Source organism: Acipenser ruthenus, chromosome 10, assembly GCF_902713425.1.
Source record: "Acipenser ruthenus chromosome 10, fAciRut3.2 maternal haplotype, whole genome shotgun sequence".
NCBI classification, from domain to species: Eukaryota; Metazoa; Chordata; class Actinopteri; order Acipenseriformes; family Acipenseridae; genus Acipenser; species Acipenser ruthenus.
In genome coordinates this window covers 4,642,772-4,661,103 of record NC_081198.1, presented here as the reverse complement: position 1 = coordinate 4,661,103, position 18,332 = coordinate 4,642,772, and the positions used below count along the sequence as shown (strand labels likewise).

General features: G+C 37.3%; 2 protein-coding genes across 3 annotated transcripts; both read right to left on the bottom strand.

Annotated features, from left to right (window-relative positions):
* Positions 1-336: 336 nt before the first annotated feature.
* LOC117411300 (volume-regulated anion channel subunit LRRC8C-like) lies at positions 337-10,272 on the bottom strand. 2 transcript variants are annotated; one of them, XM_034018596.3, is made up of 3 exons: positions 10,185-10,272; positions 3,195-3,331; positions 337-2,896 (listed from the first exon to the last, which is right to left on the bottom strand). In XM_034018596.3, exons 2-3 carry the CDS (start codon positions 3,327-3,329, stop codon positions 653-655), a joined length of 2,379 nt encoding a protein of 792 aa, XP_033874487.3. In that variant the 5' UTR covers positions 3,330-3,331; positions 10,185-10,272; the 3' UTR covers positions 337-652. The 2 variants fall into 2 exon arrangements, with proteins under 2 accessions (XP_033874487.3, XP_058887544.1); XM_059031561.1 differs by lacking the exon at positions 10,185-10,272 and adding an exon at positions 4,195-4,348.
* On the bottom strand, positions 5,975-18,196 carry LOC117409465 (volume-regulated anion channel subunit LRRC8D-like). The gene is made up of 2 exons (XM_034015577.3): positions 17,520-18,196; positions 5,975-12,313 (listed from the first exon to the last, which is right to left on the bottom strand). The coding sequence occupies exon 2, from the start codon at positions 12,309-12,311 to the stop codon at positions 9,813-9,815; it is 2,499 nt and encodes an 832-aa protein (XP_033871468.3). The 5' UTR covers positions 12,312-12,313; positions 17,520-18,196; the 3' UTR covers positions 5,975-9,812.
* Between the last annotated feature and the right edge of the window lie 136 nt (positions 18,197-18,332).

The window sequence follows — 18,332 nt, the reverse complement described above, 5'->3', positions numbered from 1 at the left end:
TGCAGGCTGGACTATCTGTGTAAAAAGGAAACTCCCCAACCTCCGATTAAACAGACAAGCAAAGTTAAAACAAAACCAAGGGGCAAGGTACAAAAAACAAACAAACAACGTATGAGGTAGTTCTGTCTAACACATAACACATAACCATGTGTTAATATGTATGAAATGTACAATTATAAATGAGTAAGGTCAATTATTGTTTTTCTGCCACAAGGGGTATATTATTATTATTATTATTATTATTATTATTATTATTATTATTATTATTGGGGAAATGTATGATTTCACCAAACCAGATATTTTTAGATTACTATTAATATTGGGAAATATGGCAATCAAAAGTTGTTGTAAATATATTGTATATTTTGACTTATTATATTCAATATAATAAAACATTTGACACTTTGGAAATGTTAATAAATGTAAGATTGTAAAACAAAGGCCATGATAATTCCAAAGTAGTTACATATACATACAGTATTTGGAAAATATTTCTGAACACTTGTCGAGGTTAAAGTATTTCTTTCTCAGTACAATAAAAACACTTTCCTTAATATGGTATTTTTTTTTTAAAAAGTTACCAGTATCATTAAAGTGTAATGACAAGAGCTTGTAAGTGTTACAACAAAAAGCCATAGCTATATTAGGGTGTCTACTTTACAAACCCCTCTCTAACAGTATGTGGCAATGTGTTAAAGTACTCTTCTTCCACTAAAAAGTGTTCTCGTTTCAGGCACGCACAGTTTCCAAGTTCAGGAGGAAGCTCAGATAATTGGTTTCCAGCAATCTCTAGCTGTCGGAGATGAGTCAGTTTTTCAATGTTAGGTGGTATTTGAGTCAATAGGTTATGTGAAAGAATAAGGACTCGAAGTTTGGTGCACTTGAAAAGTTCTTGAGGTAATTTCGTGATACTGTTGTTGTCAATACCAAGGTACTGCAGCTCCTCAAGTTCTTCAATTTCAGCAGGGATCTCTTTAATGCAGTTGAATCCAAGTTCGAGGTGAAACAATTTTGATAATTTGAACAGATGTGGTGGAAGTTCAGAAATCTTGTTCTTGTTGAGGTAAAGCATTTCAACAGATGCTACCTTTGCAATGTACAATGGGATGTCAACAATTGAATTGTAGTGGAGTTTGAGTATTCTCAGTTTACAAAAATGCTGAAAACTGGCAATTTCTTCAATAGACTTCAAATTGTTATCTTTCAAATCTAGCTCAGTAAGATGGCTTAAACTGAAGATTGCACTTGGAATCCTTTCCAAATTACAGGAAATTAACTTTAAGGTTGCAAGAACATAAAACTTCTTCACACTGTTCAAAGACAGCAACTTGGTACCCTGATTGTTAATGGTGAGATGCAAAAGGTGTTGAGCAATATCAGTAGTAATCGTCAAAGGTACTTTAATTACATTGGTCTTTAGATGAAGTAGCTGAAGACGTTCTAGATCGCGCATAGATTGCAACACACAAGTTCTACTGTCAGTTTGCAAATCACCTTCTAAGTGCAGTTCTTTGAGGTTACTGAGATTGTACATCCATTGGGGTATTTCTTCAATTTTTGAAAACTTGACTCTCATGATGAGTAAGTTGACTTTTAAAAACACAAGAGCTTTGTTTTCCACTTTAATAGTACAGTTGTATAGCCACAATTCATTTAGTGACTTTAGTTGTGAGATGCCTTGACCAATGGAAATGTCATTTATAAGTTCTAATTTCAATACTTCCAGCTGAACCATTTCATAAGTAGAATTTGGAATTCCAGGCAGCATGAAAAGATGCAACTCTTTTTTTTGGTCTGTGTTGGTAACTATGCGCATTTCAAGTTTCTCAGTTGACCATTCATAATTCAAGTTCAACTGACGCAGTTTGTTTTCACTGACATCTGACAGAAAAACAGCAAATTTCCTTGCATACAGTTTATCATACTGATCTATTAAATGAAGTAGGAAAGCAAAATCTTTTGTGACATCTGGAATATCATTAATTCCTGTCTCATCACGCACCTTTTCAAATGAGTAATCCTTAAGTTTATAGAAATAGATCCAGTACAATGTGTAAATACAAGTACACATGTATAGGCAAATTACTGCTATGTACACATAAGATAACATTGTGTACATTCTCCTTAATGCGTGAATACAAAAAAACTCACGAAATCCTGTCACTTGGACATCATCTATGCAATGTACAATATACAGGATATTGGGACTCAATACCCAGACATAAGTTGTTATTATAAAACCCTGAAACAAACGCAGCATTGTCTGTCTCGTATACATCTTGTAGAGAATATCACCTTTTTCAGTGTAAAGTCGAAACTTTTTAACTTTCTCAAATAAAGCTTTTGCTTGTTCACATTCCAGTTTGTCAAGCATTCTAGCTGTTGGATTCCCAAACACGCCACCATTTTTTTGTACATTTGATTCAACGTTCTCTGGTGCTATTGACGTCCTCTCTCTAGGTAATGGAGAGGAGAAAGCACTGGCTGAACTCTGGATAGAAGATGAATAAACAGCACTCTCAGACCTTGAACTGCCCTCTTCCTTTTTTTGGATATCTTCATACACAGTAGAGAGTGATTTGGTGGTCCATGGTGAATCTAAACATTTACCAAGTATATTTATGAAGTGTTCAATTTTCGAACTAGTTCCAGGAAATTTAAACCAGAAATGACTACTTACTAGAAATATAAGTGTGTGGATTAAGATTATGTATGCAAAGTACTTTGAGTACCAAAGAATGGCATTGTCATAGCACCACTGGTCTATTAAATCATACTGCTGACGATCCATTCGATTTATAGTTGCATCCTGTTGGTTCCTTGAACTGTTCCATGTCATAGTTGTTGCATTGAAACCCTCTGGCACTGGTATGCATATTATTTCAGATGACCACATCTAGAAAAGATAAAGAAATTAGTAGTTTTTGCATACAATCTAAATTCCACATAACAGTGTCACAATTAACATGTCATATATATATATATATGTATATATATATATATATATATATATATATATATATATATATATATATATATATATATATATATATATATTCTAGTTATATAATGTCAAATAAATAATACTAAATATGACTCCCCTTATAATTTACAACATGACAGAACATAAATGATGGGGGGTTTAAAGTGAGACTAACAGCAACATTTTTAACCAAAATAACAGATCTGTTTACCTGTAGAGTTCCTGCAAAAACTGATATCATGATCATAAATATGATAAGATACTCTGCAAACACATCCCACCATGGCTTTAGAATTCTGAAGGGATTGTCTTCTCCATGGCTTATAATTTCATCAATAGCAATCATATCTAGAAATGAATAAATATTAGGTTTAAAACTTTACAATTAAAGTAATGGCAATGCATAAAAAATATACAAACACATCATAAAATACATTATAGGAGGGTTTGAATGATGAAATAGAATGAACATGTGAAATGCCCAGATCTGTAACTAGTTTCTTTTTAATTGCAGGGTATTTTGGTGATTGTAAAAAATGACACTATTGCTATATTCGTTCTTATTTTCTGCCTGCTGTTATAATAGATATGGGCTGCTCATTGCTTTCAACAAACCATTTTGCTATGTTCCAAATTGGATTGCACATTGGAGTAATCCTAATAAAGTGTCCAGCCCCGTAGACAAATGTGAAAAATATTTTATGTTTGAGGATTCACCAATGTTTATCTTGTCACTGCTTTTTAAAATCTGTATGCATATATTAATGTGTGTTTGTGGTGGGGGCTCTTTTTCCCTGACCCCTTGCTCCTCAGGTGGTTTCTTTGTTTTAGATCCCAAACAAACATTATCCACTATACAGAAACTACGCAACAGCAGTGAAAAGACGAATCACTGTAAAACTTGTATGAAACTTCAGATCAAGTAGACAAACGCTGGGTAGTGACTTTGTCAGTGTTATGAATGAACACGTAAATAAAAAGGGTTATTTCTACAATGATACAAAATGGTGTATTTATTTTTGAAGCAAGTAAGGGTATCACCTCTAAATATGCTACATGTGTGCAGTTTATAAGAGTTAAAGCACAAAGTAACCAACTACAATACAAAACAATTCATTCTTTATCGAATGTGCCAATTTGGTAGAACTAACGTAGAGCTACACATAGATATTAATGATCTTAATAAAATAAATTAAAAAAAATAGTCATACTTGCTTATCAGTGGGTAGAGTGTAAATTTCACAAGATGTCAAACAACCATTTTTACGACACCTAAATGAGCGGCACGCAAGTCTATGCAGTTAACGGTTGTTTAAATACTTTGTTCTATTCCGAGCTCGGACTCCTGTATTTCACCGATCAGTGTGACTCTCGCGGTGGTAAGAGAACTTTGAGCCAACCAACCGCTCGGGTTAATACATATGTGAAGCGCTCAGTCATTCATGGTTTTTCAATGCGCATTTACTATATAAAATAGGTTGAAGAATATAATGACGGTAAGTAGATGCTCATTAGAAGTAAACACGAGTTAGACGGAGGGTGTTATTTAAAAAAAAAAAAGTTTAAGCATCTCTTTTTGCCGTTCGTGCGTATCCTTATTTGAGAATAAGCATTAGGCAAAAAGAGGCGAGACGATTTAAATATTCTTGAATTCATTCTATGTCGAGTTTCGTTTGGCCATTAGAGGGAGCAATTGCATTCATAAAAATATATTGCATTTAAAGTAAGATGAGTCCGCATTGAATGGAAAGCTGAAAACCACGCAAACTCCGATTTTAGAAGATAAATAAATGACAGTATTGCATATTGTTTATAAATATACTGTACAGTATGTAGTTAACAAAATGTAGCTGGTTAATAACCAGTTGGCTGTGGCGTCACTGGAGTTCGTGCCAGCGATGTTAAAGTTTCCCTTTTTAAAAAACAAAAAGTGCAATATGAGCTCTAAAAATAGGCCCAGTGGAAATTAGGGTACACTGTGAGGATGTGATGTGACTGTCACGTGATTGTTATTGTTGTGTCGTCCACACATGATGTCACATTTGTTTAATAAATGTGGTTTACTGCATTTCAGTTCGTATTGTAATCTAACTGTTTAATATTGTAACCAAGGCCGACCGTGGAACTAATTGTTGATACTGTATTCATATTTTTGTTAAAATCCAAGACGTTATTACCATGCTCCACCCATCACTGTGCAGCAAAGACTGATCAATGTGCCAATGAACAGGGGCCTGTCCTATTGTATGATACATGCAAGACCAAATCACACAACACCAACATCAATCTCATTTTTTTTTTTAAAGTCCTACAAACAATACAATCCGAATACAGATGACAAGTGAGTTCATTTTTATTTCATTCTATTTATTTTTTCTTCCAAGAAAAACCTCAGAAATGTTTGCAATTTTAATGTAAGCATCTACACTATTAAGAAAACAAAACAAAACAAAAAATGCAACAGTAATCTGAGAAATGTATTGTTCATTATTGTGATGGGAAACACCCTAACGTCCCTGTTTGAAACACGTTTCATTCTGACATCTACCGCATGCAGAGTTTCACTGGAATTGTGCTATCATGCACATCAATCAAAACAATTCAGGCAGGGTTTTCCTTAAGTATCATACAATTACATGGTTATATAAAATTAAAGAAAGGGTGTGGGTGTTTTCACATAATTTTAACAGAATAAAAACACAATACAAGAGAAATGCTGTCCAACATTGTAGACGAACACTGATAATGCTACACAATAGAATAACATGTTGGTTTTATGTGCACCTCTTAGTGGTGAATCAGTTATCCAAATTGTTTTCAAACGTTTTTGGTTATGTGAACCAGGCATTATAGTGCCAATTGGTTAGAGGGGTCACATTTTGAAAGCAAGTTACAAAAAACATAGTGAGCAGTAGTGAACTTGACCCTCATAATTCTCCCACTGGCGATAAACTATATTAATGGACTCACAAAGCAACAACAACAAAAAAGTAAACAGCCGCATAATATTTTATTTATAAATAAAAACTGTAAAAAGCAAACAGCACAATAAGCCTTATCCCGCTTTAATACTTTGTTCCAAAATACGCACAGCTCATTAGTACAGGTATTTTGTTTTGGTTAATACTTGACAAAATAGAAACAAACCATCCAAAGCTATAAAACACACTCAGTGGTAGAATAGTAATAAAAAAAAATAAACTTTGCAAAAAGACTTTTAATTGATACATTTGTCAGGAGAAGTTTCTTTTAGTTTACTGAAACTATATCAAAACAGAAACAAAGTAGGTTACAGTAATTAAAAACTGGTACCTTTGTTTTGTGTTATGTAGGGACATGTTTGTTGGATTTTCATGACTGAACCTTTTATTTCTGCAAACTTTTAATGGTATGTGGGTTTGGAAAAGTGATTCTCCAGTTTTTCATCATTGAGGGACAGGAAGTGACCCTTAAACATAATAAATAGTCATAAAACCAGAGCAAAGTATATTCATAGCTTATGCTTCCCGAATACCCTATGCAATTGTTATAATGTCTAAACTCTTTGAGAGTTAAGAATGAAGGAGCTGTGTACCCAGGATAGGATTTGGTTCCACAACGATAGGGTGCTTTCTAGTTTATTATTGATCTGTGAACAAAGAATCATACGAAGACATTAAATACAAAAATAGATTTAAAAAAAAAAAAAAAAAAAACATTTAGCATTCTACATTTCCAACACAATGCCTAGGCAACTGGTTTTACTTTCCCCATTCAAAATACACTGTCAGATAAATAAAGTGCAAGTCTGACTTTGGGTTGAGGGTTTTTATCTAGGGCCTATCAAGGCCTCCCAAAGACGAATGGTTTTTAAAGGTATGATTTATTCAGCTTTCACTGTAAAAACAACATGGCTGTTGCACCATCTTTTCTGAAAATAACTAGATCAGTACCAGTATATAAAAGCTTCAAAAGACAGAAGGGGTGCAAACATTCTGAAATTTGATTTGAAATGTAATAGAACTCTAAGTTATGTTTCTACCCACTGTGCATCTACCGTTATTTGCGTTAAATAACCATATGAAACCCACTTTTCTTTTTGGAATTTTAACTGCGGCATCATTTTAAGTTGTGAAGATTGCTTCCAACAGGAAACCAGTGGTTTAGAACTGCATAGCTATATCAGCATCAGAACTTTAGTCTCAGGAAAAGTTCTGAGATAAATAGTATAGCCATTGTGTTATTTTAATATGTTAGTAAATGTTAGTAATAAAGCACATTTTGATCTTACAATCTGTCACTGTTACTGTAGTGTATACAGGGAGATACAGTAAAACAGGCCTAACTTGTATCTTGGGACCATCACGATTCTCTAACAAGCTTCACTGGCAATACATGCAACAACCACCAACATTTTAAAGACACTGCTATTTCTTGAATTAGGCACACTTAGCAGCCCTTTTTTGTGTACACAAAGATAAATAAATTAGAAATCAATTTGAGGCCAGCTATGTACTGAAATGCTCATTCTATTTTAGTACTATCAGCTAGATTACCAGTATTTTTCTCCATTAGAACAATTTAATTTCACGTTGGCCTCTAAAAATTGTTTCCTCATAGGATAGAACTAAGCTAGGCAACAGGTGCTTTCACTTAAGACAAAAAACAAATATCTGTCACTATATTACTCCACAGTGTTCTACAGTGGAAGACTGAACTAAATAGGTTCACAACCACTGTTTGCAAGCTGAAGTGGTACATTCTCATATGATTCTAATTACTAGTTTTATTGTGTAAATACCATTATTATACTGAAAAACACAAGCAGTCGGATACATGCGTTCATTTTCAAATGGTCCATTTGTTCTCAAATCAACTTTTATCTGATGGAGGGTCCTCCTGTGGTCTTCATAGCTTTTGTATTTTCAACGTCTTTGTTGCTCCTGTAAAAGGTTTCAGCTACAGCCTTGTTTCTTACCATTCACCTCTGTTCCAGTACAGCTCACGTAACAATTATAAAACGAGCAACAACACCCGTATTACTGTTCAGAATGTACTGGTTTAATGATTGCTTTATTAATTAGCACATAAATAGCGTACTTAGATTACTTCAAATTGTTCCTGGTCAGACCCTAACAGCTGTTCATGGTGCATTGAAAAAACAAGTTGTTACATTATTTGCAAAGACGACATGGGGTGGGGGAAGAACTTGATAAGTAATGGATATTTCAACAAATACTGTAGTCTACAAAATACTAAACGGTCATTTCGTAAGCTCTCTCAATGTGTTACTTTTGCAACACTTGGAATTATCGCCTTTTAAAACAGGAGTTAATTCAAGATTTCAGGGCTATTCACACTATAGCGTTTATTCGCTGTGTTTTCTAAAGGTAAATAAATAAATAAATAAATAATAAAATAAATCAAACCTATCGAATTGAATACTACCTTTCACACTTATGCGATATTCACTGCGAAGAACGCAGCACCCACCACCCTGTCCTGCTGAATTTTGATATAAATCTGAATGCAATATGGATCAGTTGCAAGCTGCCGTATGGTTATTACTCCAAATAAGAGAAATAAAGATCTACACAAACATGTATGTATGTGTATAGCACAGCCTACAAATTCTGTTGTATTTACGTATGTAGTTCTGAAATTTAAGAGGTTACCATACCGCATATATATGGTTAGGTTGGGTGTGTGTAGCGCGAATGGGCACCCTGAGTACGGGGTACCTATAAAAAAGAAGCATGTGTCAGATAGGACGCTGTACTGGTAACAAATAATCTAAAACAATTATTGACAACAAAAACACTGTTTAAACAAAATTAGAAGTACAGACAGGCCTACCGAATGCAATCACGTCAATGCATTCTGGTGTGTTTTTGATTTTTATTTCTCAGAGATACCTTGTTACCGGCGACTCCTTCACTGTGCGTGGAATATATCTAATGGGTCACGGTATCTCGTGGCACGCACTTTCTAGACGCTACACCCGGACATTTAACGAAAACCTGTAGTCAAAAACAGCGTGTTTATTTTAACATACCAATAGTGCTTACTTCCTGATTTCTTCATACTTTCCCATAATTTATTTGTTTTCTTTATCGAGATATTTCTTGTGCTGCTTATCAAAAGAACAAGATATTCTGCACTGCTATAGTGACATTCCCCTATCTTGCCTGTGATATTTGATGCGCAAGTCTGAATACAAAAATAGCTGCGAAATGTCGGGCATAAAAAATGCAGCGAATAAACACTATGGTGTGAATAGCCCTTTACTTTGAATGATCTTGGAGTACAAAATCAAAAAGCTATGCCAGAAGCTGGTTTGAAACAGCTCCTGTGTGGAGCAGCTTCACACGTGAAACTGCAGTATGACACTGAGGAATGAGAACAAACTTTATAAGCACTCTGTATTAAGTTTCTTTGGGGGTGCTCTGTGTCAATTCAATAGGTATTGGGGGTGATGAGCAACTAAAGACTAAAAAGTAAAAGTTTTCATAACCCAATGTTATCATACTAAAATTATGGTAGAATGACATTGTTGCTTGACAAGCGTGTTTTTTTTTTTTTTAATTATTAATCTCTCATACACTTGGTGTCTCATTGTTAAATCAGAAACTCAGCTCTAGTAGGTTTGTTAACAAGAATCTGTTCTATAAACAAATGACTAAAGAAAGTGAACCATCGCCTACAACTGCAGTTCCCATCGAAACCTGACCAGCAGAATATGGAACTCTCATCTCCCTTCACGTTAAAAGGGGTCATCATCACACTAGTGCACTTACGTGTTTGGGATACATAAAAATATCATGGTCGAGTTTGTTCGGCTTTTGTAAAATTACACACCATTAGCAAAGGGGGCACTAGACTCGAGACTGATCATTTCCTTCACCTCCAGGGGCAGGGTGTCAAAAAGGTGGTCCTCTACAATAAGACCATTTTTCTTGAGAAGACGACAGAGACCTAGTTGTGATGGGAGGCGATCCAAGCAGTTTCCCTTTAGTTCGAGCTGAGTAAGCTGCAGCAACTGGCCTATTTCATCTGGAATTGCGGCGATGCAGTTCTGTCCCAGGAATAATGTCCTTATCTTTGTGCATTTAAAAAGCGGCTTTGGTAAAATTTCCACTTTGTTTCCTGTAATGGCAAAATGCTGCAGGTCATGCAGGGAGACAATTTCATTGGGAATCACTGCAATGTTGTTGTAACTTACATCTAAATATCGGAGCTTCTGGAGTAGGAAGATCGACGTGGGCAGCGATTCTAGTTTGTTGTTAGACAGATACAGCCATTCAAGGTTCTTGACATGGCTTATCGATAAAGGAATGGTGATAATTTTGTTGTGCCACAGTTTAAGACAGGTTAGCCGCTTGAGGTGCTGCAAGCTAATGATTTCTTCAATTGTGCGAATGTTATTTGATTTCAGGTCCAGCTCTTGCAAATTAGTTAAGCTGAATATGGCATGAGGAATTCTCTCAAGTTCACAGTTGTGCAGCTCCAGTTCAGCCAAGTTCATCATCTTCTTTAAGCTGTTCAGTACTACAAGTTTGGTTCCATCGTTGTGTACGACTAGTTTGGTTAAATGTGGGGACAGGTCAGTGATGTTTGTTGGAATCTTGGTGAGGTTACTCTTGAGATGCAAGATCTTCAGATGTCTCAAATCTCTGAGAGACTCCAAGGCTATCATCTTGTTGTTCTCAGAATTCAGATTACCTACCAAGTACAGTTCCCTCAGGTTTTTAAGCAAATAGACCCAGGTTGGAATTTCAGCAACGTCTGTAAACTTGACATGAAGGCACCGCAGGTGGTCACGGAGAAAGCTGAAAGCCGTCTGCTCCACCTTGGCTGGACAGTGGTAAAAATGCACTTCCTGAAGGCTGGTCATTTGAGAAATCTTAGCAGTAAGCTTGGCTTCAGGTATCAGTTCCAGCTTTAAGATGTCCAGGTCGGTGAGGTCAAACACTGCATCAGGGACCCCAGACAGCATGAAGAGGTGAAGCTCCAGCTTGTCTTGGGCGTTCCTTGTTACATGCTGTCGCAGCTTCTCATAGGCCCACTCGTGGTTCAGGCTAATCGCACGAAGCTTGTTCTCACTGACCTCGGACAGAAAAACCCCAAACCTTTTGGAATACAACTGATCATATTGATCCACCATGTGCAAAAGGAATGCAAAATCATTCTTAACGTCCGGAATGTCACTAAAGCTGCTTTCTTCTCGTACTTTCTCAAAGGAGTATTCCTTCAAAGGGCGCCTAAATAACCAGAACAGGGTATACAAACAGACAAGGCCGTAGACACAAATGAGGGCAATGTAGCTGATGAGCAGCTTTTTTAACATAAATGCCATGTTGTGAGTGCAGTAAAATGTGGAGTAGCCTGTTAGATGCTCTACATCTGGCTTGCAAAAGTGGTCAAAGTTGATTGCAGCTACAAAGGTTAAAGTATAGCACAAAATCAAAATGAACTTGACCGTTTTGATCACAGTCTGAATGACATACAATTTATATATGAAGTCACTGTCCTCAACATGGGCACGGAACTTCCTGACCTTCTCAAAAAGCGCCTTGGCCTGTTCGCCATCTTTCTTATCCAAAATAGTCATGCAAGGAACCTCGATAACGGGTTTTTCGGCAGAAAATCTCACGCCTGTTTTTGTCAGCATTGGGGTTGTCTGACCTGGACTCCCTTCGTCACTGCTGGTCGACACGTGCTTTGGTAAAGAAGTCGCACCGGTGAGCCGCTGCTTGTTCTCTTCTGAATCTTCACAGGCCGTTTCAGACAGAGCTTTTGTGGTCCAAGGGGACTCGAAACACTTCCCCAAAATAGAAACAAAATGCTCGATCTTCGAACTCGTCTTTGGATACTTGAACCAGAAGTTGCTGCTGACCATGAGGACAATTGTGTGAATCAGAGCAAGATAAGGAAAGTACTTGGAGTACCAAGGCAGGGCCACATGATAGCACATCTGGTTAACAAAAACATACTGCTGATAATCTAAGTTGGTTTTGCGTCCTGTAGGTTCTGGATCAGATATTTCAACTGCAGGGCTTGGTGTTTGGGTGTACTGAATCTCATTGGCTTTGTTATCTGCTGTAGTTGGTGGTACGGTTCCTAAAGTCACCTCTTTAGCCAGGCTTCCATGTTGGTTTTCACTTTTTGAGTCTTGCAAAACTGGAAGACAAACTACTTGATCTTTGGTTAATTGCATGGTACCTGCAAAGATGGCCACCATAAGCATGACAACAGCTAAGTAGTCCATAAATACATCCCACCATGGTTTTAAAATCCGGTATGTTGGTTGTATATCGTTGAGAGAAGCAACTTCTGTAAGGGTAAACATTCCTGTAAAAAGAAAAAAAAAAAGAAAAGAGAATTAGATTTTGCAGGACAATGCAAAAACCCATGTGCACATCCCAAAACAACAAAAGAGACAAAAGTGTGGACTACTTCGGCCATTCTGGAGAGTAAACGTTGCAAGAACTAAGATGTGGTATCCATTGATGAATACCCCTCCAAAACACGGTTATCCTAATTTTTAGCAGAGCATGCATGGTACAAAAGTTTGAGAAGATTTTATTCAAAATTGGAGGTAAAATGTATAGGTCTGAAAATATTATATCGGGTTGGGTTGTGGGGGGGTTATTTTGGAAAGTTGCTGGAGACATTCTGGAGTCACCTGATTGGAAAGCTGTATTGATTTTCGTAGCTAATTGGTTAGAGACTGACAGTCTAATTGCAGGCAGATCAATACAGTCCCACTTCAGGAAGCACTTTAACGCTTGCACTAGGTGTAACAATGCAAATGCATGACTACCCATTTACAGTTGCAGCACCTCAGAGCCAGGCATAGAAAGCTACATACATATAGGGTCATTCCATGCCAAATCACACGTGAGTTACACAAGACCACACTACCTCTAGGCCTGGACCTGGAGACAGAATCCTGTCATTGTAACCCTTCTGTATTGATCTTTGACTCAATGTCTTATAATCCATATTGTAAATACCAGTTCTATAGCATTTCCTGGCTAGGTTAAATGTTAGATTTTTATCATCTTTTAAAAAGAAAAATAATACAAGCTGTGACATAGTAATTGTATCTGGTGTATGGTAATACTGCTAACATTGCCAGAAACAAATCAGAATTCATAATTTATTCAGAAATAGATTCAGATGACAGACTGCGCAGATGCTATGAAACAAAAAACAATTAAATAAAATAACTTGATGACAAGCTGTAATGCAGGATATTAGATATTACAGTATTTTTGTACCATGAACAAAAAATAATAATATGGCCAGTAACTGTATATTCTTGTTTTACTTGTCCACATTTAAGTTTATTTCGCTATTAAAAAAATCCAATTAAATGGGGCTCCCGAGTGGCGCATCCAGTAAAAGCACTCGCTAGAGTGCAGGATGCGCTCTATAGCCTGGACGTCGCCGGTTCGAGTCCAGGCTATTCCACAGCTGACCATGGACGGGAGCTCCCAGGGGGCGGCGCTCAATTGGCCGAGCGTCGTCCGGGGGGAGGGAGGGTTAGGTCGGCCAGGGTGTCCTCGGCTCACCGCGCACCAGCGACCCCTGTAGTCTGGCCGGGCGCCTGCGGGCTTGCCTGTACGTTGCCCAGAGCTGCGTTGTCCTCCGACGCTGTAGTTCTGAGGCGGCTGCACGGTGAGTGTGCAGAGTGTAAAGAAGCGGGCGGCTGACGGCACACGCTTCGGAGGACAGCGTGTGTTCATCTTCGCCCCTCCCGAGTCAGCGCAGGAGTGGTAGCGGTGAGCTGAGCCTAAAAATAATTGGGCAATTCAAATTGGGGAGAAAATAATAAAAACTAATTGGCAACAACTAAATTTAAAAAAAAAAAAATCCAATTAAGAATGAATGTTGATAGGCAGTTTCATCAGACATCATTACATTTTAAAACAATACTGAAGCAATCTACAAAATTATAAAGTGTTATAAAGTGTTAAGAGATTAATTAATTTTTAATCCAATGTGGTGTATGTTTCAATACAAAATATGTTTCTTCAATTGTTGGTTTGTACCACTTAAAACTTGTTTATTCGACAACAAAAATATATAGAAAAGACAATATTAGAACTATAATAATTAGAATTGCAAAAGAAGGAAAAATCAGCAATAAAGAATATTTGCAAACAAAACAGCAACTGCTCTGATTAATATTTGTTTTAAATAACTGGGGTTATGAAAGTACTTCTATCTTATTTTAATGCTTGCCAATCCATAAGTCAGATCAAATGGACAATAGACTCAAATATCATGACTCTAAACAAACCAAGCAAGTATCTTCCATATGGATGAAGGGATATATCTACATTCTCAGTTTGACCTTGAATGCCTCATGAGTTAAAGCTTTGCCTATTAATTCCAGCAAGTCTCAAAACTCAGCTACCTGCAGTATAGCTGTTGCAGTCTTGGATACTGTGTGTGCTGGGATCTGTTGAAACCTAGTGAAGCTCTCAGCTTCCTCATAACCCAACAGTATAGGCGCAACAACAGAGTTACCCCATTTCCTTTACTACTAGGAGTCCAAACCAATACAGTTCTACTCATATCTACTTTCATTTCCCAATTGAAACGAATGCACCAGCCTCACATGTCCGTACTGGCGGTCAGACTAACCTACAGTAGCACATTGGAAACACACTGTATCTTGAGGGTTTTACAGATTTGCACACTTGACAGTTCTATTGATTCCTTAAATTTCACCACGCTTCCTGTACTATTTCATGCTGCAGTAAACCGTTTAAGAGAATAACGAGAATGCAATATAAATGCTTAGATGAAAAGGCTTCTGTGTGCGAGGACCACCTACATGAGGACACACATCTCCACAGCAGCAACGAAGCCTCTTCAAAATTAACTTGCAGCAAGCTGACAAAAGAACAAAGCATTTAAGTACAGATTTGTATCCCCCCCCCCCCAATGATCTGAAGTTTTACTCACTGAAGAGCACTGCACATGCTATAATGAAAGGAACTGTATGTACAGGCCTTTTACAAGACCCATGTAATTAAAACACTGTGCTATGTGATTTAGGCTTACTGTTTATTTAAAACGTTACACCACACAATCTCAATGGGAAGGACAGAAGCAACTCTTAGAACATTATCAGAACCCAAACATTCTATGGTTTCAAGAAAATCAATTCACAAAAATGCTGAGAAATGACATTGCTGCAGGCTTTTTAAAGCCACTATGCCATCTTCGGAAGCACGCTGGGATATGAACACTTGAAGTGTCACATTCTTACTTTTTAATTTAAAAAATGTACTGTACATACTGCAACATATATACATCATGAAGCTGTCCCTTAATTGTGTATATAGTTCACACTGTACTGATGTTCCTGTCAGCTGTACAAAACTCTTATGTCAAACAATGTAACACATTAGGACTGCTTGCAATCTACGTGTATTCAGAATAATTCTCCAAAGTAAAGTACTAAGAATAGGGAATTAGATTCCTGTGTGCATCTGCTCAAGCTGAATAGCAATAGAATGATAAACACTGTTTATGATCTATTCAAGAGCTACGCGAGCCATGCCTCACAGCCTGTCTGTGGACGTGGCGCTTACCATTTTATTTACTTGCCTCTTTTGTGATGTGCAATCTCCGCAACTGAATGCACGTGTAGAAGCTCTTACATGTAACCCCAGTCTGGTTCCTTTTAAGAACTGGGGTCAGGAGCTCAATACTTCTACAGGACAACTCATTTACCATTACATTTTACAAAAAATTAAGACGGGGTGGTGGCAAAGCACAAGAGTCAAGCTAGACTTGACATGGACAGATCTATTTGGATCAACTGAATATGCCCTTGTACCTGGACTATAACACACTATTCTTCACCTTAGGCATGACATTTTTTATGTACAGAGAGATTATTTTTAAAGAAAGCTAACCATACACCAAGTACCTCTTTCTGAATCTAGTCTTGAAAACCATAGTAGATGTAATTTGTACACATTAACCTAACTGTGCTAAGATATGCCATTTGTACACATTAACCTAACTGTTAAGCAGAAGATATTTCATTTGTATACATTAACCTAACTGTGCTAAGCAGAAGATATGTTCATGTACTACTTGAGGTTGTCTGACAAACTTAAACCAAGTAGGAAGTTATTTATTTATTTGGTGAAGTTAATTAGTGAACCGGTGGCCACTCAGTAATATTCAAGCATAAGTTCTACTTTAGCAGGAGGCAGTCCACTGATATTAATCCCGGCTTTAGTGCTTGTACTAAAATAGGCAATGTCAAGCTAGTAATAGTGTACAAATTGACAGCAACATATCTATTTACATAAGTGAGGCTGCTAGAGTAGAGCACCCTATAGGGGGCAGGGGTGCTATTCTTCATGGTGCAGACCTATCTCCTTACTGCACACAATAAGCAAGTACAGACACTGCATGGCCCCCAGTCTTGTTGATAACAAGGACTGTGTTGCTGAATGCAATTGGTTGAACTGTATTCCAAACTGTCCCGCCAGTCAGTCACAACATCTAGAGTTGTCTTTATTACTTTATTAATGGCCGTGTAACCGTCTCTGTTAAGGGCTTAGAATATCTAGCACGATACACATAGGTCTCATTAGGGAATTACCAAAAAATAACAAGATAATCAACACATCCGACTGCTCCACAAATACACGATGCACGTTCCGAGTCCTGGTTTGACGGCAGTCAGCAGGTCGAGACGGCTTAGTGTTTTATTACTTGAAAGTAGAGGTGTCCAGTTACAATCTTCAGGGAGCTCAACATGCGACGTGGGAAGAAGTGGGAAACACAGTGGTTATCTAGTTGCGTTGTTTTGTCCTTGCTGCGGCACGACAGATCTATTTTTATTAATCAATAACAATACAATGAATTATTGCATATGAATCATGCAACACGGGCCTGCTTCTACTGGACCACTTGCACTGATCACGGTACACCGACGCAGTTATTAAACTTACAGTCCCGAAGAAACCAAAAATCATCATGTCTGTGTAGCAAGTTCCCGTACAGAAACGGTGCTTGCTTGTCTTGCATTAGGAATATTTGGTAAAAAAAAAAAAAAAAACAAATCTATTATATTACTGTAACAATACGTTTTTTTATTATCAGTGTACTTTCTTGAATACCTATTTAGTTACATTTGAATGTCAAAACATTGCATTCAAAGTAAAAATTGTGTCATCATAATAATATGCTGCGTTCTCAAATGACCTGCAGTTTGTCAGGGAGATTAGGTTACACAGCTAAGAACAAACCGTAGCCATGTTGTATCAAGTATCATATCATTTATTAGACGTTTCTGTAGCTCGTGTGTAGCTATCTGGTCTACTGTATATTGCATTTGGTTAGGAGGATCAGAAATTAAGAGTCAAGACAAACAGTAAACACATTTCACTGCCTGGCATTCAGTTTAAAACGTTACGTTAATGATTAGGACAGAATTTCTCAATACACATATCCACGTAGCGTTTTTACCAAAGGCAGGTATTAAGTATTCAAACAAACATGAAAATAGTATACTTACTGTATATTAAGACGGTCTTATTTACAGAAATGCTTTTCGTCTCTGCCGCATTACAGTACGGTCCAGTCCAGCACAGTTCCCCGCTGCAAGGTTCACAATCCAGGTAGGTAATCTATGATGAGTCCATCACCGGCACATGCCTCGTGCTCACTTTGTTATTGTTTATTCCCTACATCCAACTATGACGTGTTTTTACAACGTGTATTCACAGGTATAACTGTATTAAAAATATACGGCAGTTCTGTCTGACTGCTGCTAGACGTGCCTGCTCGGTTTCCTCGGGGGAATGTATGCCGCTTGAACAACGTCCTGGAAATAATTCAGTGAAAATCATTTGTAGCAATAAACAGCACTTCTCCTGCGTGTATAAAGCATGTTAATCTATAAAATGACAATTCCCTTGTCGTTCCAGTCATTCCATTGAATTGCGGTTTGATCTTTCAAATTATTTTGTGTCTGATGTGCAGAACCAGTCAGAACCAGTTTTGACTGCGTTACGAAAAGTACCTCATCATGGTTCAAAGAAGAAACTTCGTACAGGTATCCATTAAGAACGTTATAACGACAGAAAAATCGTCTGGTCAAGATGAATAAATGAATGCTTGATGTACAAGTAAAGTGTCGACTTGATTATAGCAATATAAACAGGAAATTCGAGAGGGCGTTACTGATGCGAGAGGGAGGGGGCATTATGCAAACCATTACAACACCTGGTTTTAACTGCAAATGCACAAACCTGCCCATGAGACACGTTACATAATTTTCTGCAGGAAGTTTCACAACGCGGGTAAGTAATCTTTGGCACATACACGT